Raw genomic sequence first — 27,562 nt, 5'->3', positions numbered from 1 at the left:
TGATACTCTCTGCAATACAAATACAAAGAAAAAGTAACAGCTCAAATCAGAATGAACACTAGTGGGATCCTAAATGATTGTCAGTCTCTTAGATTAATTCTGTGTAGTATAATTTATAGCATAAACTGTTTTAAAGATCTTCATAAAACAGCTCACAGTAGGGGTAGGCCATTTATCTTCTTTTGAATAACTAAGGAAAAAAATTCTAATGGGAGATAATTATAAACATGTGTTTGGAGCGAGTTTGGGTGAGTGTCACTCAGGTACTGTTTATGTCATTTTTTCAATTTAAACAAATTATTAAAGTGCATTTTTATTTAAAAAACAGTATTATATTTTTATGTAAACAAACAGTGCGGTTTTATTTAAACAGTACAAATTAATTCACTACCTATCATAGCCTATATGATATGTGGAAGTAAAAGCTATTTATTTATATTTTATAATACTTGTTATTTAAACAGAGTACATTTATATAAACAGTTCATTAAAAGGTAGCCTATAAATAACAAGTGACAATAAATTAATGGCTACAAATTGCAACTGCTTATAAAAAGTAATTATAAATGTTGAGCCCCAGATGTGAATGGTGAGGTCAACAACGAAGAAACTGAGAGCATCTTTTGATGGAAAGCACTGAAGTGATTGTGTTTAAGTGTGTCCACAAATTACTTGTATTTGAGAAATGAAAGACCACCTGTTTGAAACAATGCTGATAAACAGACTTTTTGAAGTTTTCTGGGCCTCTTTATCATTTGCTTTGAAACCAATAGCAGCATTTGTTCGTTAGTCAAGTTGAGGTCTCTGCTCTGTGTGTGTGTGTGTGACCTGGTCTAGGGTTATATAATGTAACAAGTGTACTTGTATGAAGTGGGCCTCTGATAAATGACATTCCTATAAGGCCAATAGCATAGAGCCTGCCCCTCACTGTCCATTCAGTGAAGCAGGCATTACAGTATATCTTCTGGCACCTTCAGCAGTAGTGTGGCTGGCAGATCTGAAATGATCTCTCTGACAGAGCAGTCTGGTCCTGCCCTGTTGTGCTCACTTTTAGTTCACCACATCTTAAATGGTTATCTGTCTTGCCAGTCATTAACACATTCACATCCCTAGAAGGCCAAATCACCACAACATCTGTATTTTTATATATAATCAATTAGAACATATGTCAAGTTAGGGGTAGCATTCATATTCATATGTTAAACTCTCCTCCAAAATGATTCATTTCCCCTATACAATAATAAATTATATTGTCAAATATACTGCAAGTATCAGGTAATCACATAATTTTATGGTTGGTGTAAAAGTCCTTTATGAGGAACCCTCATTCATTCAAGCACACTTACTTGTTCAGCAGCAATTAGAGTCATCGGTTAACCTAAACCATTCATCATTGTAATGTAGAAAGGAAACCAAAGTATCCAGAGAAATCTCAGGCATACATAGGGTGAGTATCGAAATACTTGTTTATAATTTGACTCCAGTTGCATAGATCTGTGAGGTAATCATTGCATCACTTGCCAGTTTCCCTTACCTTCATTGTTCATTGTTAAGATCTACTGTGGAGGTCTACAGTGTGCCTCCGTAAACTTTAACTGAGTATGCTTCATGGTGCTGCTGTGTATTAAAAAATCTCAAATGGTAAAAGGATTTTCCATTGTATATCATGTTTATTGTGCCTTTCCATTTTTGACTGTTATGGTTATACTTTTGATCTCCTTTTAAAAATTACATGTACATTATTGACATCTGAGACAGTGGTAAATATTTGCTGTTTTGTGCTCTAATGAGTAAAAAAAAGAAAGCTTCAGCAAACCTGATCAACTTAACAGTCACTCTTTCTTTAATTATTTTCCATGGTTCCACAAAACAAAATATATTTCATTGTTTGTGATATCCCAGTAATGTTCATACATGAAAAAATAGCCAATCACTAATCATCACTTTTAAATGTATACAATATGTAGCAAATCTAAAAATAATTGATAACTGTGCCTTTTGGAGCCCCCTAATACAGAACTAGCAAAATGTGATATGACCAACACAGTATTCAGTAATCTTGTAGGAGGTGATATATCTTGTCTTAAGTTTATTTATTTCTTTACAGTACTGAGAAGTCAAGCAAAATGACAGATTACAATATGCAAGCTCTTGAGGCAGCTCAGGCCCCCTCAACTTGCTTGAAGAAAGGGCCTGAGTTGCCTCAAAAACTTGCATATTGTAATCTGTTCAGTTAGTCAAATGAAAGGTGCCATTTTGCTTCACTTCTCATTGCATCCATAATGGCTAACATGATACATCACCCTTCTACTACTTACAGTAAAAAAGACACCTCATGAGGCAGGTCAGTAGAGCTGATGGTTCTTTTACTTGTATCTTAAACTTTGCTCAGCATTGTATCATAGCAGACATTTTTACTTATACTTATAATTGCACATTTAGATTAGGCAGAAGCTAAATTTAGAAAACCAACAATAGAGCAAACTGATCACATATACCATAGACTTTGGTCTAGAATTAAAAAGTACTTTGATACCAAAATATTTAAATGTGGCCACCTTTAAATTTAATTGCTCTGTTACTTCTGTTGTTTAAGATGGTAAAAAAGCTATTTTACCCTGGGTCTCTTTGAGAAGGACAGCCATTCTGGGCCATGGAAAACATGTATACATACTAGTGTAAAAAAGTAACGGTTTTCCAAGTTATAAATAGAGTTTTAAAGTCAATCCTGTAATTTACTGAAATTTGATAAATTAGATGTTAGTAGTTGAGCAATTTGATCAGATTGTTATGTTTTCATTAAGATTCCAGCACAAGCATTTTGAAAGAGTTGTGGTCTGGACTAGATACAATTTGAAATGCTATATAACTAGAAGCATTCCCTAATAACTGCTAGAAATTTGAAAGTTGTTAGCCTCACTGCATTGCCATATTAATCAACGTGTTTTGAAGGAAAAAGTGATTGATATGAAAAAAAATGCTGTGATTGCAATGTTATATAGATGGTTAAAGAAAATAAAACTGTTGTATTTGTACTTAATGTTCTGTCTCAGCACTGAATTCAAATGAAAATTCATTTCATTGTACTGTAGAGTAGTGCAAAAACATCCAACATGAACATTTATTTGTATAGCACATTTTCACACAAAGCATATAGCTCAAAGTGCTTTACAACATATCAAAGATATGTATTTTTTATTTTTATTTTAACTCTTAAGATTCTTATATATATATATATATATATATATATATATATATATATATATATATATATATATATATATATATATATATATATATATATATATATATATATTATGAGGGGCCGTTCAGGAAAAAAAGATTGGTTCATAAATATATACATTGGTTCAGATATATATATCCGTTCGGATACATTGTTTTGAATATATACATTGGTTTTAATACATCCGTTCAAATATATATATCCGTTCAGATATATAGGCCTACATTGGTTGGGATACATTGGTTGAGATATATACATCGGTTTGAATACATCCGTTCAGATATATACAGTAATCCCTCGCTATATCGCGCTTCGTCTTTTCGCGGCTTCACTCCAGCGCGGATTTTATATGTAAGCATATTTAAATATATATCGCTGATTTTTTGCTGGTTCGCGGATTTCTGCGGACAATGGGTCTTTTAATTTCTGGTACATGCTTCCTCAGTTGGTTTGCCCAGTTGATTTCATACAAGGGACGCTATTGGCAGATGGCTGAGAAGCTACCCAACTTACTTTTCTCTCTCTCGCTTTTGCGCTGACTTTCTCTGATCCTGACGTAGGGGGATTGAGCAGGGGGGCTGTTCGCACACCTAGACGATACGGACGCTCGTCTAAAAATGCTGAAAGATTATCTTCACGTTGCTACCTTTTGTGCAGCTGCTTCCTGAAGCGACATGCTGCACGGTGCTTCGTATACTTAAAAGCTCGAAGGGCATGTATTGATTTTCGATTGTTTGTTTTTCTCTGTCTCTCTCTATCTCTCTCTCTCTCTTTCTCTGCTCTTGATGGAGGGGGTGTGAGCTGCTGCCTTCAACAGCTTTGTGCCGCGGTGCTTCGCATACTTAAAAGCCAAACAGCCCTATTGATTTGTTTGCTTTTCTCTATCTCTCTGACATTATCTGCTCCTGACGCGCACTCCTTTGAAGAGGAAGATATGTTTGCATTCTTTTAATTGTGAGACGGAACTGTCATCTCTGTCTTGTCATGGAGCACAGTTTAAACTTTTGAAAAAGAGACAAATGTTTGTTTGCAGTGTTTGAATAACGTTCCTGTCTCTCTACAACCTCCTGTGTTTCTGCGCAAATCTGTGACCCAAGCATGACAATATAAAAATAACCATATAAACCATATATGGTTTTTACTTTGCGGATTTTCTTATTTCGCGGGTGGCTCTGGAACGCAACCCCCGCGATGGAGGAGGGATTACTGTACATTGGTTTAGATACATTGTTTGAGATATATATAAATTGGTTTGCATAGATCCGTTCTTATATATATATATATACGTTGGTTGAGATACATCCGTTCAGATATATACATTGGTTTGAATACATCCGTTCAAATATATACATTGGTTGAGATATATATATATTGGTTGATATACATTGGTTTAGATATATACAGTATATTGGTTTAAATAGATTGGTTTAGATATATACATCGGTTCAGATACATCCGTTCAGATATATATATTGGTTCAGATAGATCCGTTCAGATATATACATCGGTTGGGATTTACGGGCAGGCACAATGCGGCCACCCAACTTTAGCATCTCCCTTTCGCTTCATCATTGCTTCAGTATTGTTGTCGTTATTCCATGTATTTTATTCAAGTAGCATATGCCTGTCTGCCACGTTTTGTTTCGTAAGCCATCTTGGTTGGGGGTCCTCGATTTCAAAGCACGTTTTTTTCTTTCATTATTTAAAACACTCACACAGATACCCGCCTCCTCGCCCTGCTCCGTCCCGCCCCGGCTCAATGCAACCCCTTCACTCTCTCCCTCTTGTCCCTCCCATGACAGATTCTTCTCAAAAGTCGAGTTACCGGAAAGCATTGATCGCAACTGCAGTATGTCCCATTTTTTCACCTTATAAGACGCTGGCTTATCATTGACCGAAAGCCGCCCGGTGATATCTGTTATTCCGTATTGCAAGCATTTCATTAAAGGGTGATTTGCTTCAGCAAGGAACTTACTCCCATTTGCTGAAAGGATGTTATGGAGGAAAACACTGGAATAGTGCTGTTTCTTCTGAATGTTTATCAGGGATCAGAATGATCAGGATATCCCTGCTTCACAAGTAACGGGTGTTTAACTGTTTTTATAGTAAAACTGACGAAACGGCACACATGCACACCTACACACGCACGTACACGCATGCACACACACACACACACAACACAAACTCATAAATAGTAGGTCACACACACGTGACACGTGTCGCATACTCTTTGCATTATTTGACAGTAAACTATTTCAACCATTCTATGATCTGCTTATCGCAACTGAAAGATGGCACGTGGATATATATATATATATATTGTAACTACAAGGCAGCACCACCAAGCCCCAAACCACAAATACAATGATTCCCAAACACAATGCCATTTCAAATGAAAGGGTTTTATTCACCTCTAACACCTTGTTTACAAGAATACCAGCCAAATAAATCAATTCACTCCTTCCCCCTCCAAGAGAGTTGACCCAGGAATTGCTTCTTTTTCCTGTCTTATGTTCTCCAAACCACATTCGGGTCAAGCAGAAACCAGGGCAGTCAAACCCAGCAGTACCCTCTTGCAGTCCCCAAAGACCCTGGCAGGGCTGTGTCTCCAGATTCAAATTTCCATGCCAGCCTGTGGGTGTCTTAAACTTGTCCATCCTTAAAAAACACTGCCACCTGTCAGGTGGGGGAATGAACTGCTCCTAGTGAGCCTGTTTGTTCGATCCTTCCTGCCCATATATAAATCCTTCCTTTATTCTGGCCGGGATGTCTGTCCTTCCTACTTCTTAAGATTCTTATATCATTACAAATTCATAGTTCTGCAATTTAACTGCCTAGGTAAATATACTTTCTGTTTTGTTTTTTTACATTTATAATACTCTCATTAATTAATCAATCAGTGAATCTTTCATTTATACTGAGCTCTTAGTAGCATGCACAAGCACAAGACACTTTACATAAGAATCAAGATCTCAGTATGGTATCATAAGAACCAGTAGAATACAACATAAGTAGTAAATTTAAATTTAAATGGAAAATACAGCATTGATAAAAATCAGGAGAGGCATGAAAGTACATTTGAAAAAATGTTTACCACCATTATCAAATTTAAAACTAGCGCAGGTAGCAAAGGACTTTTCAAAATGAATACATATTATTTCCCCTTTCTAGTAAAACCTAAATGTAATGAGTAGGGTTTTCCATTATAATTATAACAATCATTTTTTGCATTAATCATATGTCAGAAGTTGTTCAGTTTCAGCATTGAATAAATGCAGTTACTACTTTAGTTTATGCTTTTACATTTGCACACTGTGGAGTTTATTTGCCATTACTGTTATCTCCACCCTCTGAAGCAATTACTTAAGAAGCTACAAATTTACTTAAGAAACCTGTTTGTCATCTTTAAAAGATATTTACTTTCAGTGCAATTGCATTGCACAAAACCCCAAAAAATTGCTGAAGTTGCATTCATTCAGTTTTAGCATTCGTCAGGTCAGTGTATGCTGCTGGCCTTTTGTGGTAAAAAAGTGCTAACAAGTTCTGTATGCAGGTTACTTCATGTGTCTGTTGATGTAATCAAAGTATATGCAGTAGCAAGCATGTCCACTGTCAAGCCTGTGAATAATTAATGGAGATAGTAAGCTATCACTACTTTTACACTACATTTACTCATATTCTTGTGAACATTAGTTGGTGACACTGTACATTAGGTATACATAAATGCATGTAGCTTCTTTTGGTCTTCATAACTCTTAAAAACTCTTAGTTCATTCATCTCAGTGTATTTAGCACAGTTAACACTAGTTCACCTTGTTAAAGTCTTTCTGACTCTTGTTTTTGAAAACAATTACTATAGCTGCAGGAGATTTCTCAGGTCTCCCATCACCTTTTTGTCTTTCCTGTATTATTTACACCTATTACAACCTGACTTTTCTTGCTACCAAAGTAAATACACATTCACACATCCTGTTTTTCAGTCATTGGTAAACTACTCACCTTGATGTTCATTCGTGCTGAGGCAGAACTTTTAATGTTTACTTCTCAATTATTTTCTTACTGTGAGTTTTAATAATCATGCAGAATATCAACAACTGTGGATTAACCAAACACCTCTCTTTAATAAGAATGCAGGATTTAAATCTGTAAAATGAAAATCTACTAGAAAAAATCATATAAATTGTTATTGCAGAACAAAATAATAGAGTCCATTTTTAGGTATACTGTGTCCAAACTATGCTAACCTAATTGAACAAAACCACTAACCTCCTCTTTTTTCTGTTTAATTTTTTATGAATCAAAACAAAAAAAAATAATATATCGTAAGCGTGAACTATTTATCCAAATTAAATTAATTTTAGTTCTTACAATATATATGTATAAGTTGAGTCTAGTCACACAGAGCCTTCTGTGTATTCATTATGTAATGATAGATATAATAAATATCAGACATACTGGCTTTTAATGTTGCAAATCTGAAAATCCATTTATCTGTTCTACAGTTTTTTGAAGAATGTTGATTCAATTATAAGTCTGCGGGGAATGTGTATGAATTCACAAAAATAAGCCTGGGTAAAAAATCATAAAATTCTTTGTTTGGAGTAACAAGTGAATGTTCATGCCAAACCCCATGGGAATGGTAGAGCAGGAAATAAAGCAAACAGTTTGTGCTTTAAAACCATTTATATGTTACTAATTTAAAGAAGCTGGTCATTAAAAGTGGGTCAGAATTCCTCCATTATATTGTGAAATAGCCTGATCCACAATTAGAGGAAATGTTTGTTTACAGTGACTACAACTGCAGTTGATGCAAGCATCAATCTGTTATTACAGTTTAGATAAATATGTAATAAATTAAGATACAGAAAATCTTAATTGGACAAGTTTGTAATTTAGTGTATATAAATTCCATATACAGTACATGCATTTAGTTTGTTTTATTCAGTACATCTCTTTGCCTTACTTTTCTTTTTTCTTCTCTTCTTTTAAGGGTGGTATGTCTGTCGACTCCATAACAGATCTAGATGACAACCAGTCAAGATTATTAGAAGCACTTCAGTTGTCTCTGCCAGCAGAAGCTCAGAACAAAAAGGAGAAGCAGAGAGACAAGAAACTAAGCCTTAACCCAATTTACCGTCAAGTCCCTAGACTAGTTGACAGTTGTTGCCAGCACATAGAAAAATACGGTAAGCTCTGATGAATCATATTTTTTATAGTACATCCTTTTAACTAAATGTGTTTTAGGAAAAAAATTGAAAGAAGTAATCCCAATGCTAGCAAGTACTGTTCAACTGAAGAGTTTGCTGAATTAGAAAAGTGATCAAATGGCTTAAAAAGGCAAAAAACATTACGGTTTTCTCTTCACTATGATATCCTAGTTGTTGAAAAAGTGTATAACACATTTGAAAAAAAGGAACATTTCTTGTAAAAATGTTCTTTACCAAGAGTGTATTCCCATGCAGTGCTAGGGCTGCTACTATATTTAATATAAATAACTTATCTGGACAGGAATATAAACAAGAAGGTGGTTAAGTTAGAAGATGATAATACCAAGCTAGGTGGTTTGGCAGATAATATAGAATCCGTTGAATCATTATAGAGAGACATGGATACTACACAGGCTTTGGCAGATTTGTGACAGAAGTTACATTTGAATATAGGTCCAAAACTTGAAACTATCCCTTATGAGAAGAACCTACAAGTCACAGTAGACTTGACACAATCAACCTCCAGGCAGTATTTGCAAGCCATTCAGAAAGTTAATGGAATAGTGGGATGTATAGCACAATGTGTGGAATAAAAGTCAAAGGAGGTTATTCTTAAACTTTAGAACACACTAGTGAGGCTTCATCTGCAGTACTACAAGCAGTTTTGGTGTCAAGGATACAACAAAGACAAACAAGTGTTACAAAAAATCCATAGGTGAGTAACTTATGAGTTATGAGGAAAGACTGAAGAAGCTGAACCTTTTAAATTTTAAGCAAATTTGTTTAAGATATGACAAAATTGAAGTGTTTAAAATTATAAATGACATCAGCACAGCAGATCCAGGCTGTTACTTTCAATTGAGTTCAGCAAGAACACTGGAACACAGTTGTGAACTTGTTAAGGGTAAATTTTGCATGAACATTAAGAAGTTTTTCTTCACACAGAGAACCATAGACACATGGAATAAATTATGAAGTAGTGTGGTGGATGGTAGCGCGCTAGGGACATTCAGAATTCCTTGATGTTATTTTGGAGGAATTAGGTGGATGGGATTGGTGAACTTTGTTCGGCTAAATGGCCTGTTCTTATTAAACCTTGTTCTAATAAAGTGTACCCGTAACGCAATCAACAGTCATCCTCATCTTCTTGCTGACCCTCATTTGTTTAACCAACTGGTCACATTAATCTATAGAATGAGGAAATATAGAGGCCTTCTGGAGTACATTTTTCAATTGTGGGAGAGAAGTCTGTATATTTTTTTCCCAGCAATATTAAACAAAACCATATACAAGACTCAATTGAAGATGTTATTTCTTTTTAACTTCAGCTGGTTAAGTCGATTCTATAGAAGGACTACTACGATTCACAGTGATTCTAATTAATAAAAAGTAATACCTTAATAATGCTGAACAACTGTCATCAGATTACCATTCCACCTGCTTCTGCTTATGGCCTGCAACTGTAAGAGATTGATCAGTAACTCAAAACAATGCTTAATATTGAATGGAATTCATCTTATGTAAAATACAATGAAAAACATGGTCTAAATCTATTGTACACATATTTTTGTGCTAAATTCATCCAAAATGTATCTGCACCTGCTACACTGGGTTATATGTTTTGGGAATGTCCAGTCTCTGCTTATTAAGTAGATAGTCTTGGGTTTACAAATTCCTTGGGATAACTCCACTTGGAATATTGCTGCTTAATGAACAATCTAAGGTGATAACCTGTTCTTCCATGCTGGCACGACATCTTATCTTACTCAACTGGAAGAGTAATAACCCACCAGCCATAGTACAGTGTGAAGAGAATATTCAGTTTTACTTAAAAACAGAAGAAAAACACCTTTGGTAAACCAATTTAAAATTTCTTTAAGATTACAAGTGTTTGAGTTTTGAATTAGCAGTAGTCCAGTAGCCCAAGGCATCAAGATTTCCTGACAGACTAGAAATTTTAGCTGTATTAATTATTCAAAAAGGCTATTAAAAATTTCTTTGCACTATGAAAACTGCTTAACGCATTAGTATTAACCATTCTAGTAATTTCCCTTGGAGGGTTATATCAATTGAATAGGTGGCACGATATACTGAACATAAGCACACAGGATGAGTCTTGTGGTTTGTTTGTGCAGGTATGCTGAGATGTGCGACGCAGCTTTCTTAAATATAATCTAACAGTGTTACTGTGAAAATTGTTATTGTGGACTGCTTTTAATACCTCAGTTGCTGTAGCCAGCAGCTTGTTTTTGTTGTTCCTGCAGGTTCACTTGTAAGCCCTTAACTTTATTCTGCTGCTGTGATTGACTTTTGATAGTCAGCTGTGCAACTTCTGCTATTGTGGTGGCAACCATGAGACTGGTTCATGGCTCATATGGCTTCACTTTTAACAACAGAGCTTTAAGAGTTGACCCACATTTTCCTGAAGGACTAACTGTTTTGGTAATTGTATACTCTTAAGCAATATGTGATGCAAAGTTCAAAATTATTTTTTTCATTCATTATAATATTTTTCTTATATGTTCTAAAGAAAGATTAGTACACATTTACCAGGACTTGTTAATTTACCAACAAATTAAGTAAAACGGAGCAAGTTCCTTAACCTGCCATTCTCCATATTGCAGATATGTTGAAATAGTTAAATGATGTCAATGTCTTATATAAGCCTCTTTGGATAAAACTGTAACCTAAATTAATAAAGGTAGTGAAAGTAAGCATTAGAACTAATGTCCTGGAATAAAAATCTTTCCAGTTTATAATTTGAGTACTGTACTGTATATCCTGAGCTCTGTTATGAAGACAGAATATTGTTGATATAAATAAAGGTTTTTGAATTTGTCCATCCATCCATTATCCAACCCGCTATATCCTAACTACAGGGTCACGGGGGTCTGCTGGAGCCAATCCCAGCCAACACAGGGCACAAGGCAGGAAACAAACCCCGGGCAGGGCACACACACACACCAGGGACAATTTAGAATCGCAAATGCACCCAACCCGCATGTCTTCGGACTGTGGGAGGAAACCGGAGTACCCGGAGGAAACCCACGCAGACATGAGGAGAACATGCAAACTCCACGCAGGGAGGACCCGGGAAGTGAACCCAGGTCTCCTAACTGCGAGGCAGCAGCACTACCCACTGTGCCACCGTGCCGCTGAATTTGTCCATTCCATTAATTTTCTGATCTTATTTCCATATATTTGGCAAAGTAAAATAGTTTTTTCAACAAAAGGTCCAAGAAGGCGGCAGCTTGTCTTTGGAGTTGAGGAGAAAGCTCTTGCTAAGGACAAATAGTAAAGACTTCACACAACATCCCAGGAAATGTTGGGTGGGAGAGGATGTGGAAGTTCACTCAAATACAAAATAGGGATTTGCTTGTTTCTTTTAAGAATTTTAGTTCAGCTGTCCTGTTATATAAACAAAGTGAAAGGCAAACTCGTAGCATTCTGCACTTTGACCATTCCATCTATAAAGAACCAGTTTTAAGTCATGAATTCTGCTGTCATGTCTGCATATCTTTAAAGTTTTCTGGAGCTCTGTTATGTGAAATTTCAAAGGTTTATAGTTATAGTTAGTCATAAAGTGTCGACTGTTTTTGACTAATGGCAACCCCAACTTTTAATTGCACACAGAAATGTCATCTAAATAAACCAGATGGTTCTTTATACTGTACCAAAAGTGACCTCAGCAGAACTGAAATCAAGCCTTTTGTATCCTCTTTTTTCAACCCAAGATTCCATACAGCTATAACAGAGGTTAAGTTTCTACCTGACACATTCTTAGACACAAGTTTTCTTTTTTTTATCCAGTGTCATATGTGGTTATTTTGCAAACATTCAGTAAGAAGTCATCTTTTGCCTCATACAGTATTTGAGCAAAAGAATAGATTAGTGATACAAAACTGGGTAAAGGAATTCCACAGCATTTGGACAGACATCATAAACTATTAAATTATTGAATAGCTAGTTGTTTTTTACAAGAGGTTATACAGCTTAATTGTTCCTTAACTGAAGATCCATAAAAGTGGTTTAATCTGCTCCTATGAGTACTAGAAAAATTAATTTGAAACAGATTCCAGAAATTTAATGTTAGCCGAAAAGAAATAAGCCCAATGATGTAATTATTAGTGCTTTCTCAAATATTCAGCTGTCTGAGTTTGAATCCTGGAGCAGGTCTGTCTTTTTGGAAACTGGAGCTTGCTTCCAGTTTCTGTTTGGGTTTTCTCCAGGTAGTCAAGCTTTCTTCCTCCATATTAAAGACGTGGGTGTTAGGTTAATTTAGTGATTATGTTTAGGTCCCAATTATGATTGCAAGTGTGGCTGTGTACATGAATCGCTTCTGCAGAGGTATGTCATCCTGTCCACTGTTGCTTCCTGCTTTACTTTAGATACTGCTGGAATAGGCTTCAACTAGGCTTGTTGTTCAGCAGAGGACTCATCTTAAGAATGCAGGCCATTCAGAGGAGTGCAATCTTTTGGATCTTGCTGACTCTACATGGGAGTTTTTCCAACTGCTTTCGACCTCAAGGTTTTTATACTTGAAGATCTTCTCTGCATCCTTACTCAGGATGTTACATTGATGAAGGCACACAACTTGCTCTTCATGTCATAGAGAACGATGTCTGGCCTGTTGGTGGTGATGGTACGGTCTGCAGGAATGGTCTTGATTCAAATGATGACAAAGTCTCCTTTATCAATGACTCTGTTTGGTGTATTCTCATACCACTAGTGCACCATCGGAACACCCATCTGTGAGCATACTGCCCAGTGCAGGTACATAGTGACCTTGTTGTGACATTCAAGATGTTCCTTCGGGGCCTGTACATGGCATCCAGACACCATGTGGCCAGTGGAATCCTCATCTTCCCAGCTGTTCAAGGCCTAATCTTGAGTGGCTGTGATGAGGCTTTTAGTTTCACCCTTGAGACATGCACTTTGAAGCCATGCATGTATTAGATCCTTGTTGACGAATGGCTTGTCCAGGTTGTTGAAGAACTGGCAGTGTAGTGGTTTTATGTAGCACTGCATCCTCGCCTCCATGAAGTTGGACTTGAGTAACTGCTTGGTTTTCTCACTACTAGCACTAGTGGTCTCTGGTAAACCATACCTTTTTTATTTGTGGCTTCTCTTCACAATGGATTTGTGATCATGCAGAGCTTTGTGGTGTTTATGCAGCAATTGCAGAAGCCGGTCCACTCAAGGTACTTGCACAGAGCGACAATGGTAACCTTCTCTGCTGTCTTGACCTCTAAAAGTCCTCAGTCTCCTTGGCGTCGTGAGATGTAGAGATACTCTGCATCTGCTTGCACATTTAGAAGGTAATGCCAAATCTATATAGAGCAACTGGTACATTCAAGCTGTTGATGGCTGAGATCTTATTTTGTGAGCTGAGCTCTGTCTTGATGGCAGGTCACACTTGATGATAGTACTCTTTGCTGATCTTGGACTTCATCAGATTGTGGTTCATGTCATCACTCTCGACATCACCAAGGTATCTGTACGCTTTGCCTGGTTCCAGGTTCTTGATAGTTTCCTTGACATTCATGATTATGTCAGGAGCTGCTACAAGATTGCTTCTTCTTCTTATTATTATTATTGTTACAATATGCCATTTCTATTTTAGCCTGGGTTGTGGGTGAGATTTTCATAAATTGTCAAGTGTAAGAGATACACAATCTCATTTATCCCCTCATCCAGTAATTTTTACATTTGCTTTTTGTTTTTGAATTTTTTGTTGTTATTGATATTTTAGCTACATATTGAACAGCTAATGGTTTTCATGTTGTAACATTTTGGGTTTTTTTTTTTAATAATTTTGGCTGAAATAAATGATTACATTGTAATTTTGGATTCAGATACAAACAGAAGATCACAGCAGTATCTTTATTTACATGTTTAACTGTGCCATGGTGAATTACTGTGTGTTCCAGCTGCCTCCTGGTGGCTGTCTTAAATGTGCTCAAGTATTTCCGCATACTGTAAATATTCCCATACTAAGGCAGCACAATGGTGTATTGGTAAGTGTTGTTGCCTCATGGAATTAGCATCCTGGATTCAAATCCCAGTGCAGGTTTTCATCTGTCTTCGAGTTTCTTTTCACAAACACAGAAATATGGCAGGTTAGTTGAACAAACCTAAAGGACTGCCACTTTGTCCAGTGCTATTTCCTGAAGACTTATTACCCCTACCCAAAACATATAAAGTAGGTTTGAGGTTGTACTGTTATTATCAACTTGCTTGCTGCCGAAAGGCCACCTCAGTGCCTTTAAAAAGTTACAAAGGCAGAAGGAATTTATTGGCAAGTGTTGACGTAATTTACTAATGTTATTTATACATTTTTTAGAAATTCTGGAGATTGCATTATATCTCCTAAAACTTTGGGCTACTTAAAAATATGTAATCAGCATTAGAATATTATAAAAACAGTTTAGTATGTTTTTCTTTTATTTTGTATGTGTTATGTCTTCCATTAACTTTTTCTTCCCTTCTGCCAACCGTGCTTCATCACTGTGGACGTGGTCATTAAACTGATATGTACCGGTCTTCAATTGGGGTCCTGCAGCTTACTAAAATATGAACACATTTTTACATTAAACTGTACTTTTCAATGTAGAGTTGTCTCATAGTGGTTAGCACTGTTGTCTCAGTGCTCCAGAAACTCAATTTTTATTTGCACTCTATGTACCCTTTTCACATAATACTTTCATATACCTTAATCTTTCTGCCTATACTTGATTTACTTCCCATACCCTAAAAATATGCATTCCAAATTAATTGATGCCATTTAAATGATCCTACTGAATGTCCTGTCATTAAGATTTGTTTCTTAACTTGTGCACAGTGCTACCTAGATAAACTCGGCTATGACAAACTTGTACTGGATGAATAGATGGAGTGATTTTTTTTCTTTATGCCCTTTTCCTGCAAACCTATAGATATAATGTCTTGTATGATTTGTTCATTTATCTGTCTGACACTTTATTTTATATACCACTTTATCCATCAGTCTCTATCTGTCTCTTAGTTTGTTTTATAAACTACCTTTTATGTGAATCTGTGTATCTGATCCCATTTTAATATAGTGCTTATTCTGCCTATCTGTCTCTCTTTTTTCAGACAGTAAAATACCATCTTTCTGCATTTGTCTCTTCACATTAGACAACATAGTTTTAATCAGCTCTGTCTGCAATGTCTGTTTCTCATTGTTCTATTCATTTATACAACTACAGTATCTGTTGCATTTATATGTCAATTTCAATTTTTCAATTCTTTATTGTCATGTATACAAGTACAAGTACCATGTACAATGAAATGCTTGCTTGCATGTGCCCCTGCAGACAGTGAACATAGACAAAAAAAACCCACACACAATAAATAAATGAATATAAATAAGTAAATTAATAAAACCAGAATCCTAGGAATAAATAGAGACAGTGGCAGAAGTATATGTGCAGGTAGCAGTGAAGGTGACGCAAGGTTACTGATTGTTCATGAGTCTGATTGCAGTTGGGTAGAAACTGTTCCTGAAGCTGGAGGTGTGCATCCGAATGTACTTCCCAGATGGGAGAAGGGTGAAAAGTGACAGTGCAGGGTGGCTGGGTCCCACCTGATATGGTTCACTTTCCTGAGACAGCGTGTAGTGTGGCTGTCATGGATCGCAAGGAGCTGTGTGCCCATGATCTGCTGTGCTGTGTTCACCACACACTGCAGAGCTCTGCAGTCCTAAACTGAGCAGTTGCTGTACCAGGATGTGATGCATCCTGTCAGGATGGATTCCACAGTATACCTGTAGAATCTGCACAGGGTTGTGGGGGACATCCGGGCTTTACTTAGTCTCCTGAGGAAGTAGAGGCGTTGTTTCTTGACTACTGCCACAGTGTGACTTGCCCATTTAAGGTCATCAGTGAGGGTGACTCCGAGGAACCTAAAGCTGCTGACCTGCTCCACAACCTCACCTCCGATGTAGATGGGGCTGTGCTTTGTTGCATGCTTGCAGAAATCCACAATCATCTCCTTAGTTTTGCTAACGCTGAGGGTGAGGTTGTTGTCCTGACACCATTCTGACAGGAGTCTGACCTCCTCCCTGTAGGCCGTCTCATCATTCTCATTGATCAGACCTATTACTGTGGTATCGTCAGCAAACCTGAGGATGGTGTTAGAGCTGTACTTAGCTATGCAGTCATGGGTGCAGAGAGAGTAAAGCAGGGGGCTCAGCACGCTGCCCTGCGGGGTGCCAGTGTTGATGGTGATGATGGAGGAGGTTTTTCCACCAATATGCACATGCTGAGGTCTGCCCGTGGGGAAGTTCAGTACCCAGTTTCACAGTGAAGAGCTAAGCCCCAGATCCAGGAGTTTAGCGATGAGCTGGGTTGGAATGATGGTGTTAAATGCAGAGCTGTAGTCCACAAACAGCAGCCTGGCATAACAGTTCTTGTTCTCCAGATGAGACAGGGTGGTGTGAAGTTATGGAGATGGCATCCTCAGTGGACCTGTTGCAATGGTAGGCAAACTGGAGGAGGTCCAAACCGTCAGGTATGATGTCCTTGGTGTGTTCTAGCACCAGCCTGTCAAAGCACTTCATGGCTATGGGAGTAAGTGCTACTGGGCGGTAATCATTAGGGCAGTCTACTTTATTTTTCTTTGGGACAGGGATGATGGCTGTGTGCTTGAAGCAGGTGGGGAGAGATGAAACTCTTAGAGATGTGTTATTTTATGTGTCTATTTTATTGTAAATTATTGTATAAAGCATTTTTATCCTTTGATCCTAAAATATACATTGTGAATGGGAATATGAATGTTGTGTATGTGGTCCCTGCAATGGACTGGCACATTGTCTAGGTCAGTTTCCAAACTTGCACCCAGGTTAGGTTCCAGCTTGTAATGACCCTGAATTAGATTAAGCAGGTTTGCAAGTATTATGTTAAAGTTTTCCATTCAGCAATCTGAAGGGTTCCCAAGTTCAATCCCAGAGAACTTTACTGACTGTATTTGTTCCAGCCCAATTAATTAATTAGAAGTCAATCCTGGCCGATAAAAAAACTTGTTATTTGAGTTTTATGGCGTGCTATTGTTTTCATTCTCCTACATCAAGTCATTCTTATATTATATATATTTCCTTTCTAAACATGTCATCCAAATTATTTTTGGTCAATAAAAAAGACAAAAATATCTTTGCTATATTAGTTAATGAATTTATATACTGTGACTGTGTATTGTCGGACATGGTAGAAATCGTGGCTTCTCATGACCATTTAAGGGAAAACATGCCCAGAAAATGGGCAAACAGAACACATAATAAAGATGGCATTATAAATACAAATTATGATTAATAAAATTTGTGAAAACCATTATTTTTTTTATTTCAGGGCTTCAGACAGTAGGGATATTCAGAGTTGGAAGTTCAAAGAAGAGAGTACGACAAGTAAGATATTTTGTTTAAAATATTTTTGTAAGCTTAAAGAATAAATGTCAGTGAATTTGATTGCTTGTATACATTGTACAATATATATAGTGACAGCTATATGAAATTATGTATCATTTTTTTTTAATTGTACCTTTAAAAAAAGTCCATATAATCCTTTTTTTTTTAAACTATATGTATGTGTACATTACCTTTACATTTGTTTGCTTAGCAGATTCTTTTATCTAAAACAACTTACAAAAAAAGGTCAACATAATCAAGTAAACATCAGTCTAGAGGACTGTTTAGAAACAAGTGTTACAGGACAAGGTCACAAAACTGATCATTGCAATTGAAGAGCTCAGAACAAAATTCTATCTAGTTATACTTCTTTTGTTATAAAAACTAAATGTGTGTTAGACAAAAATTCATTAAACAAGAGAGTCTTCAAATGCTTCTTAAAACCATCAAGGAAGTCAGAACTGTGAATGAAGTTAGACAGCTCATTCCTCCAGCTAGGAGCTACACATGAAAAGAGTCTGAATTGAGGATTGATGTCACACAGAGGTGACATCACCAGACACCTTTTGTCAGACCTGAGTTGTCAAGAAGAAGCAAAGGATCTCACAAGTGTCTCCATATACTGTACATAGGTGCTAACCCGTGGACTACTCTGTAGGCAAGCATCACAGACATGAACTTAATATGTTCCGCTACATTAAACTGGGAGAATAACAGAAAACCAATTCATAAAATTGGCCAGTTGATGTTCTATAAAATGAACTACAGTCAAGTACCTGGTATACAGAATAAAGGTGAAAATCTTATAGTGATGGAGGAAATATGAATCAAAGATGTTCCAATTGGAGAACTGAAGCATCTGATTGCATCTTGCGAGCATCATATCTCCGGATCCACATTAGATAGTACCTTATAGCTGATGGCATATTTGGAAGGAATGCCACAAAAATGCAGTTACCAATAACAAGAAACAAACCGAATCGTTTGGAGTTTGTCAAATGGTTTTTGAATGGGACAGGGTGCTATGGTTAGAGGAGATTAGAATTAAACACCGTTCACTCACGTCATCAGTATGTTTAACCTCACAGGAAGGCTGCATAGAAAGTTAAGAATTTTGTACTCCTCATGAAATATGGAGTAGATTGCTACTGCTGTTTTGCTGCCTGTGGCAGCAAATTAATGTGATTGGCATTGTGATCTTTCTAAGTACTGAGCAAAAACTAGTTGCCTGTTTCAGAAAGCTGCAATGTGGTTCCAGGATGATGATCCAGCATTATAATGAAGCAAACTTACTGTATTTCAAAATTGTTTGACTGAAAGCAAATATTGTTCTTGGTTTAGCCATTTGAGTCTCAGGACATAAACCTAACTAAAACCATGAATTAAGAAGGGCAATGGTTATGTGTACACTTAAAATATAAAATATTTGGTATATTTCTAATCAGAAGAATAGTGTAATATGAGAAAATAATAGAAAAAGACTTTGTGTTGTTATAGACAGGATGTTGCAGCAAGTATTAGCTTAGAGGATCTGGTATTTTTGTCATATATATTTGGACTTTTGCTAATGGACTAAGATACTGTACATACAATGTTCCACACATTGACATCAGTGAAAAGTAGTTTGTTTGATTAGACTGTTCCAATTACAGCAAGCCTCTTTTTTTGGTGTTTGCTAACAGTTTTTGAAACTCTTTCTACATTTTTAATCCTTTTCATCTACAATGATGTACTTATACATGTGAAGTGAATGGTGATTGGTCTCATTTTAAAAGAAAGATATCTATAAACAGCAGTGGTCACATGAGAGGTAATGTACTTAAAATTCCTAGTTTTAAGATGCACACCACTTTTTAAAGTCAATTGGTTTGGGCATTTACAATAGGGACAAGTAAAACTTAAGTTAGAAAGTTAATGAAGAATTTGCAGAAAGCAAATATGTGAAGCCAGATTGGAGTGTTTTTATCCACAGCAGAATAGTCAGAATACTTTTGGGGCATGCTTTTCAAGTCCAGAATGACAGACACTTTAGAAAGTTTAATCTGCAATAAGTAAAATAGATAATAAACCTGCGATAGCACTCAAACAAGCAGGCAATAGGATTTCAAAAGTTTAAACTATTGTAGAAAGTGAGTCCACACAGGTGAAAGTCAAGGACATGTGAAAGTTTAATCTACAGATGATGAGTAAAGAATTAATGAAAAGAATAAACTTCTTAAAATCTATTGGAAATATTAGACTAGAGTTACCCATCATACCTATGAAAACAAGAGCACCTGATGAAAAATCAATTTTAAGTTTTGAAAAGGTTTCACTGTATTTTATATACTGTACACCATAAATGTAAAAAATGTACTTAACTGGACAACATTAATTCTTGAAGTCTCCATCATTTATGGCAGGGGTTCTGGAAGGCCGCAGTGGCTGTAGGGATTTCATCCCAGTGCCTAACAGCTGTCAGGGTACCGTTGCCTAGTACGTAGAGGTCTCTCTGACCCTCCAAGGATATGCCTCCCCAGACTATCACTGACCCCCTGCCAAACTGGTAATGCTGGATGGTGTTGCAGTTTACATAAAGTTCACCACGGCGTCTCCAGGCATTTTCACATCTGTCACATGTGATTAGTGTGAAGTTGCTCTCATATGTGAAGAGAATGGGGCACCAGTGGCTGAGCTGCCAATTGTGGTATTTGCTGGCAAATGCCAATCAAGCTGCAAAATGATGGGCTATGAACACAGGTCCCACTAGAGGATATCGGGCCCTCATGCCACCCTCATGAAGTCTGTTTCTGACAGTTTGGTCAGAAACATGCGTACCAGTAGCCAGCTGGAGATCATTTTGTATGGCTCTTGTAGTGATCCTCTTGTTACTTCTTGCAATAGGAGCAGATTCCAGTCCTGTTGCTGTGTTGATGACCTTCTATGGCCTTGTCCAGCTCTCTTCGTGTAATGGCCCGTCTTTTGGTGTCTCCTCCATGCTCTTGAGACTGTGCTGGGAGACACAACAGACCTTCTTGTAATGGCACATATAGATGTGCCATCCTGCAGGAGCGGCACTACCTGTGCAAGCTGAATCAGCTGCAGGTACTGCATCATTCTACCAGTAGTGACAAGGGCACTAGCAAAATGCAAAACTAGGGAAGAATCTGTCAGGAAGGATAAGGAGAGAGCAATTGTCTGTGGCCTCCATTCCCTTTTTGGAGGTTGTCTTGCTGTTGCCTCTCTACTGCGCCTGTTGTCATTTTTATTTGCACCAAAGCAGGTTAAGTTGATTCACAATCACTTTTTTTTTTTCTGTATGCTTCATAGGAGACCACATCAAAGAAAAAATCATGTTCAAAACACAGGGCAAATGAATACAGTTTGTAATTCAAGGCAAGCCTTTCATCTTTCTCACATGATATTAGATCTTACATCCATTAGTTAATCTCTACAATTAAGGTCTCCAAAAATAATACATATAAAGGGGACAGCTTGTTTGAATGAATGTACTGTATTATAGTGCAAGCAACAACTCAGTACCCTTCAGAAAGTAAGATATCAGCACCATTGTGGCAGTTAGGAAATTCATTATAACGTGTTATGGCTGCTGGCAGAAATTACCTCCCATAGGACTGTCTGTGCCAGCGCATTAGGATCTGCCTGTTCTTGATGGTGTTCTTTCTGTCAGAAGGAGAATGTCATAGAAAGGGTAAATGTCTTTGTCCACAATGGCAAGTAATTTATTAAGTACCCTTCTGTCATCCTTGTCAATTTTTTGTATTTTATTATTTCAGTTTATATTATTTGGCTTATATTATTTGCATAGCCATTCCAAAAGTTTCAGCTGAATGACAACCTTGAATGCACAGATGTGATCTGGCATGGTCATTTGTCTGTCTGTTGGTATAGTTGTGTTGTGAGCATGATGTATATTTTAATTGACAACATATAGTGTAATATTTAGAGCACTAATAAAGATGAATACTAAATGAGTGATAGAAGCAGTCTTTAGATCTCTCACAATTCCCTTTTCATAAGTGACTTTTAATAAATACATTTGAAAAAATATTTAGGAAAATAAAATATATCATAATATTTAGGAAAAAGTGCCTTACCAAAACATGTTGCTCTCTTAAGTCTTCCAGGTAATGATGTCATATGTTTAATTTAATTAAAAACTGAAATTTAGAGATTTTGAATGTGTTGTATTGATGCCAAATATGAATATAACAAAAGTCTGTTTGAAACCCAGTGTATCTAAAAGGTAATAAAAATTCTTGACATTTCAGCTTAGGGAGGAGTTTGACCGTGGTGTAGATGTTGTGCTAGACGAGGAACACAGTGTTCATGATGTTGCAGCTTTGCTGAAAGAATTCCTCAGAGACATTCCAGACCCACTTCTTACCAGAGAGCTCTACACTGCCTTCATCAACACATTGTGTGAGTATCTGCCATTTAATGAAAATATCATGTGAAGCATTCAGAAGTGGTAGATCTGTTAAACCATTACAGATAAATTCCCCTGGAGTAAAATGTTCCAAGAATTGTATATAATATTTTACACACTGATTGTAAATAATTCTTTACAAACTCAGCGTCAAACATTTTGAGAATGATTAAGTGGATGTGTAGAGTTTCAGAGAAAAAGAAAAAGACAAACACATAACTAAAGGAAAAGGTAGAAATAGAAGTGAAAAGTTATCTGGTAAGGAGAAAAGGTGTTAGGTGGCTTATGAAAAGAATTTCTCTGTAATCGACATTGCAGGGGTAAAGCAAAAACCTTTTGGCAAATAGAAGCTAAATGAAAAAAAACTGTGAATAGCCTAAGAAAATGTGTTTTATTCTTAAAAATAAGCAGTATTGTAGTACTATGATTTATTATATGATTGTTCAACTTGTTTCTGTTGTGACGTGGAATGTTTTTTTTAGAAATATTCACCATATTTGATAGCATTGTGTTCTTTTAGAAGGAGCATTGAACTGACATAGTTGGCACCCATGTGCCAATTTTCAAACCTGTTAATTTGTTTTCAAGGTCACAGTGGTGCTGAATTCAGTTTGATTGTTTTTGGTAGGGTAGACTGTCTAAGAATGCTTCGTAGCTTGTCAAATGTAAAACAGCTCGAGTTTATTCTTTGCATGTATTTATTTATTTACCTTGAACACTAAACACTTTGTCAATTAAAAACAGAAGTGAGACTGTTCATTATTTTAATAGGTATTTAACATTGTTCCAAATAAAACAGAGTCAAACTCACTGTCATATTTCAAAACAGATTACACAAGAATGATAAAACAACAAACATTGCAAAAATGTAAGAAAAGCAGTATTAATTGGGAATATAATTAACTAATAAGTCACATAATAGATATTCAGTATATACATTTAGTTTATTTTTTGTAGCATGCTGCATTTATTTACAAATGCAGTACACTATTATTAAAGTAATACTTAACAATCATATAAACCAAACATGCAAACACCATGCAGTACATACATAGATTTATACAAAATTTCTTCTCATATCCTAGACATGAATATTAGATTAATTAGTGATTTTAAACTGGCCTCATATGAGTGTGGGTGTGTGTATGTGTGTGAGACAGGTCACTATAATGGACTAGTGACCATATCTTAGACAAAGAATTTTCTGTCAGAAGAGGAGCAAAAAACTAAATTCCATCGTTTATTATTTAAACAGTTGTCCAGCACCTTCCTGAGTACCTCACAGCACATTAAAATTCCAATAACTACAGTAAAATTTGAAGAAGGTTTAACTTTGGGTTGGTTAATAGTTATGAAACATCTACAGCTGATCGGTCTGGCAGTGAAACCAAGCATTATTGTAGAAGAGACTGACAATTTAAAAGTTAACAATAGCAACCAAACACAAAAAAATTGCTTTTGTGGTTATTAAGAAGCAATATGAACAACCTCTCCAGCAGTTGTACCAAGTGCATGTAATAGGTAATATGTGTTTTGAGCCTTGATACTCTGTAAAGCAGGGGTCCCTAACCCCCGGTCCACAGCCCACTACCGGGCCGCAGCCATCTGACAGCCGGACTGCAAGAGAACTGCCGGCAACAGAGACTCACTCAGACTTTTCAGAACACTTGGCGGGCGGGGCTTTGCAGTGGCGCAGAGAGAGGAGAGAGACCGAGGTGAGAGAGTATTACAACAAAGTATTTTTATGGTCCCAACAGTTTCCCCATATAACATGAGTCTATAGAAATCGTGTTACTACTAAGTACATTCAGCAGATACTTTCATTACAACGAAGTGACCTTGAAATGCTTGAATGAATCATTCACAGAGCAGTTAGATCTGTGGTCGTAGCGCAGTTGTGCACATTTGCACAACGATCCCAAACAGAAAAATTGTAAAAAAAATTTCTTTCTTCGAACTTTCCTCGTACTGTTTTTTTTTTTCTTTTGCTGTTTTTGTTTTCTGTGGTTTTCAGTGATACCTTTTGCTTATTGCTTGTCAACATTTGAAAAACATCCATTGGAATTTAACTCATTGTCACCCTCCTATAGAAACGGCAGAAACAAAAAAACAATAACAGTGTTAATGTTTGTGATGTGCAATCTGTTGGAATGACAAATGCAATGCATATATCTTTGTTATATGCAAAAAAGAAGAAAAATCTCGGGTTGCAAACGTATGCAAACTGCTGCATTTGAAGAGTTTGTATGTGGTTCAGTGATGCTCGTTCAAGAAACATTCCTATTAATGCGGCACTCATTCAAGAAAATGTGAGGTTTCTAAACTCTCTTGTGACTTCCGTCAACGGGACAACACACCGAAGAGCATCCTGAAGTGCAATCACCACACCTGTTTAAGACTGTTTATCTGTTGCCGGGGCAACAGCAGGCTCACAGCTCTACTGTGAAGCAACTGCGCTTCGGGACGCACTTCAGCATGATGTTCCTGTTGGGTGGGGGGTATCCCAAAAGAGTTCAGAAACATCACAATATGAACTGGCATTCAGGCACTATGGCACCCCACCTTTACCCACTCTGCAGACTCAGTATCCAGCCAGGCTGGAGGAGTGCTGAAGGAGCCTGAGGAGGAAAATCTGAGGCAGTGGTAGAGCAGCAGCACATGGGGCAGAGGCAGAAGATACCCGTTGTTCAAGTTGGCAGATAAAGTGGCTGCATTCAAAGCCAAACTTGATTTATGGGGCCGACAAATGAACATTGGGATTTTTGATATGTTTCAAATGTTAGCAGAGGTTGTTAAAGATACCAAGCCAAGATTCTTTCTCCCAGCTGGTGTATAATCACCTGTCTCAGCTTTCAATAGAGTTTGAGCATTATTCCCAACCACAAAAGACCCCCGAAATGGGAAGGAATGGATCTGTGACCCATTTGTGAATAAGGCAGGTGAATCAACTTTGTCTGTGCTTGAAGAGGATCAGCTGCGTGAGGTTACAAATGATGGTGGCCTTAAAAGTATGTTTGAGACAACTTCAAATCTCCATACGTTTTGGATTAAAGTCAAGGCAGAATATCCTGAAGTTGCCACAAAAGCACTGAAAAGTCTGCTTCCATTTCCAACATCCTATGTTTGTAAGGCAGGGTTTTCTGCAGTGACAGCAACCAAACGAGATTACAGAGTAGACTGAACATAAGCAACATACTTTGTGTGTCACTGTCTTCCATCGTCCCCAAATGGGATTGCCTGGTTGCAGGAACAGAAGTTATGGGCTCCCACTGATTCTTCATTATGGTAATATCCCCAACCTCCATCGGTTGCTGCAATTAAAGTGGTCATTGCTGTCAAAAAGGTCGGGGACCACTAGTTTGGCCTCCCATAGCTCCCTTAAAGCCATCGGTCCTTTAGTTTTCTTTGATAACTGAAATTATTTGTTTGTTTCCAGTATGATTTTTTGTGGTATTTGTATGTCTTTTTTTGCAGACAAGTCAGAGTAGCCTGTTGCACTTCACTCATACTTCACAAGATCATTAGTGGCGATCAGACAAAGAGAAATCCATAAATGATTTTCATGATTGACACTTCCACTTAAATTTAACAAATCACACCTAAAATTGAGAAACCATGAACCACACCTGTAGTTCCACCTCAGTGAGTAACGAGATGGTTTGGATATGTAATAAGGATATCCTTTGGACGTCTCCCATGATGGGGAGTGTGTGTTACCAGGTACATCTAACTGAGTAGAGCTAGGGTCAGACCCAGGACATGCAGGGATGGAGGACAGAGAGATTATATGAGTTCATAGGCCTGAGAGCTTATGAAAATTACTCAATGATTCTGGAAGCAGTTGCTGGGGATGGAGTATCTTGGCCTTATTACCTGTGCTTATTATGACTGAGACCCTCACACTGACAAGCTGCGTTAAAGAGAAATTTGACTTTACAGGAAAATGGCCTAAAATCTTGTGAGAATCTTTAACAAATGCACGAATGTGAACACAAAAATAGTGTTTTCTAAACGTCGCCATTAAAATGGATGACAAGCTCTCAGATGCATACAAGGAATAGAAAAGGGTGTATTTAGATGTGGACTATGAATGTATAGAAATGGGTTATTAGAAATTTAATACCCCATTGGTTATAGGCAATTTCTTAGAGATTTGAAAGATGTTGTGCTATCTCAAGCACACCCATTCTCCAACTCACTAAAGACTGTGATGAAGGAAAAAAATAAGCTGAGGTCAGAGATAATCTCTATTGATGTGCCAGATGATTACATTTGAAACCTTACACTAAGTATTAAATGGAAGGGATTAGTGAAAAAGTTGTTTTGCTTTCTCTAAGTCAGATTAAGACACCAGTATGGCAGAGGGTATTATATTTGACTTTATTTACAGTTAAGAATTTCAAAGTAGTTATTTTTCACTAGCTGTTCAAAGGAATGTCTTCTTATTTGACATTGTGCTTGGGTATTTTAGTACATTAATTAGTAACAGTAAATGACTAACGATTGTACTGTTATACCCAGAATGTCAGAAGTGGCTTGTCATTTTACATCCGTATTACATTACTAAACCCAGTTACCCAGTTTAGGGTAATGAAGGGCCAAAGCCTATCCTGGCTGCAAGGCAGGAACCAACAAGTGCAAGTCCATCACAGGACTCAGTTACACTAATAGCACTTTTAAAAATGCGGTTATGGAAGTTATGTAAAAGAAATTGCACCACCTTTTCAATTGCTCCAACTTTTTTCCACCTTTTTTGGAGATATTTATCAAGATTATGCAGATATTTATTGATAAATACAGTTACTGCACAAGAATGTCATAGCAAAGCACTCAAAGGAACAAAACTAGGCAAAGGCAATCATAGTAAGGCACAACTTCCAAAATTCTTTTAAAAGCCACTTTAGATGAAATGTACTTTCTATAAAAAAAACCTCTTGTGGATTCTTACATTAAGCATTTGGGTTTTGTCACCACCAGTCTTATGGCCACTAATATTCCTTTGCCTAACTATTTTACTTCCTCAAGATTTGTAGTCTTTCCCTTATGTGCCTCCAGCACCATATTTTATCTTTAGGTATTATTGTGGCCAAAAATGCTCTGTTCCTATGCTAGAAACTTCTAACTCCCTCTTTCAAATTTCCTGGAAATGTTTTCTTTAAAATATAATGTTACTTGTGATTTTTTCCACAAAAGTCAAGTGTGCTTCTGAGGATAACATTAAAATATGGTCTTTAACAGTAGACTGAATACACAAATTGATT

At 36.9% G+C, this 27,562-nt stretch overlaps 1 protein-coding gene across 4 annotated transcripts in view; it reads left to right on the top strand.

Annotated features, from left to right (window-relative positions):
- Positions 1–27,562, top strand: part of LOC114650899 (rho GTPase-activating protein 6) — a 611,037-nt gene that overhangs the window by 561,902 nt on the left and 21,573 nt on the right. For all 4 annotated transcript variants that reach the window (XM_051926806.1, XM_051926807.1, XM_028800818.2 and 1 more), the window contains 3 exons: positions 8,235–8,430; positions 17,817–17,872; positions 22,144–22,294. In XM_051926806.1, the coding sequence (XP_051782766.1) occupies positions 8,235–8,430; positions 17,817–17,872; positions 22,144–22,294 (403 nt within the window). The remainder of the gene's footprint in view (positions 1–8,234; positions 8,431–17,816; positions 17,873–22,143; positions 22,295–27,562) is intronic.

Source organism: Erpetoichthys calabaricus, chromosome 4, assembly GCF_900747795.2.
Source record: "Erpetoichthys calabaricus chromosome 4, fErpCal1.3, whole genome shotgun sequence".
Classification (NCBI taxonomy): Eukaryota; Metazoa; Chordata; class Cladistia; order Polypteriformes; family Polypteridae; genus Erpetoichthys; species Erpetoichthys calabaricus.
This window is presented reverse-complemented; position numbering and strand designations above follow the sequence as displayed.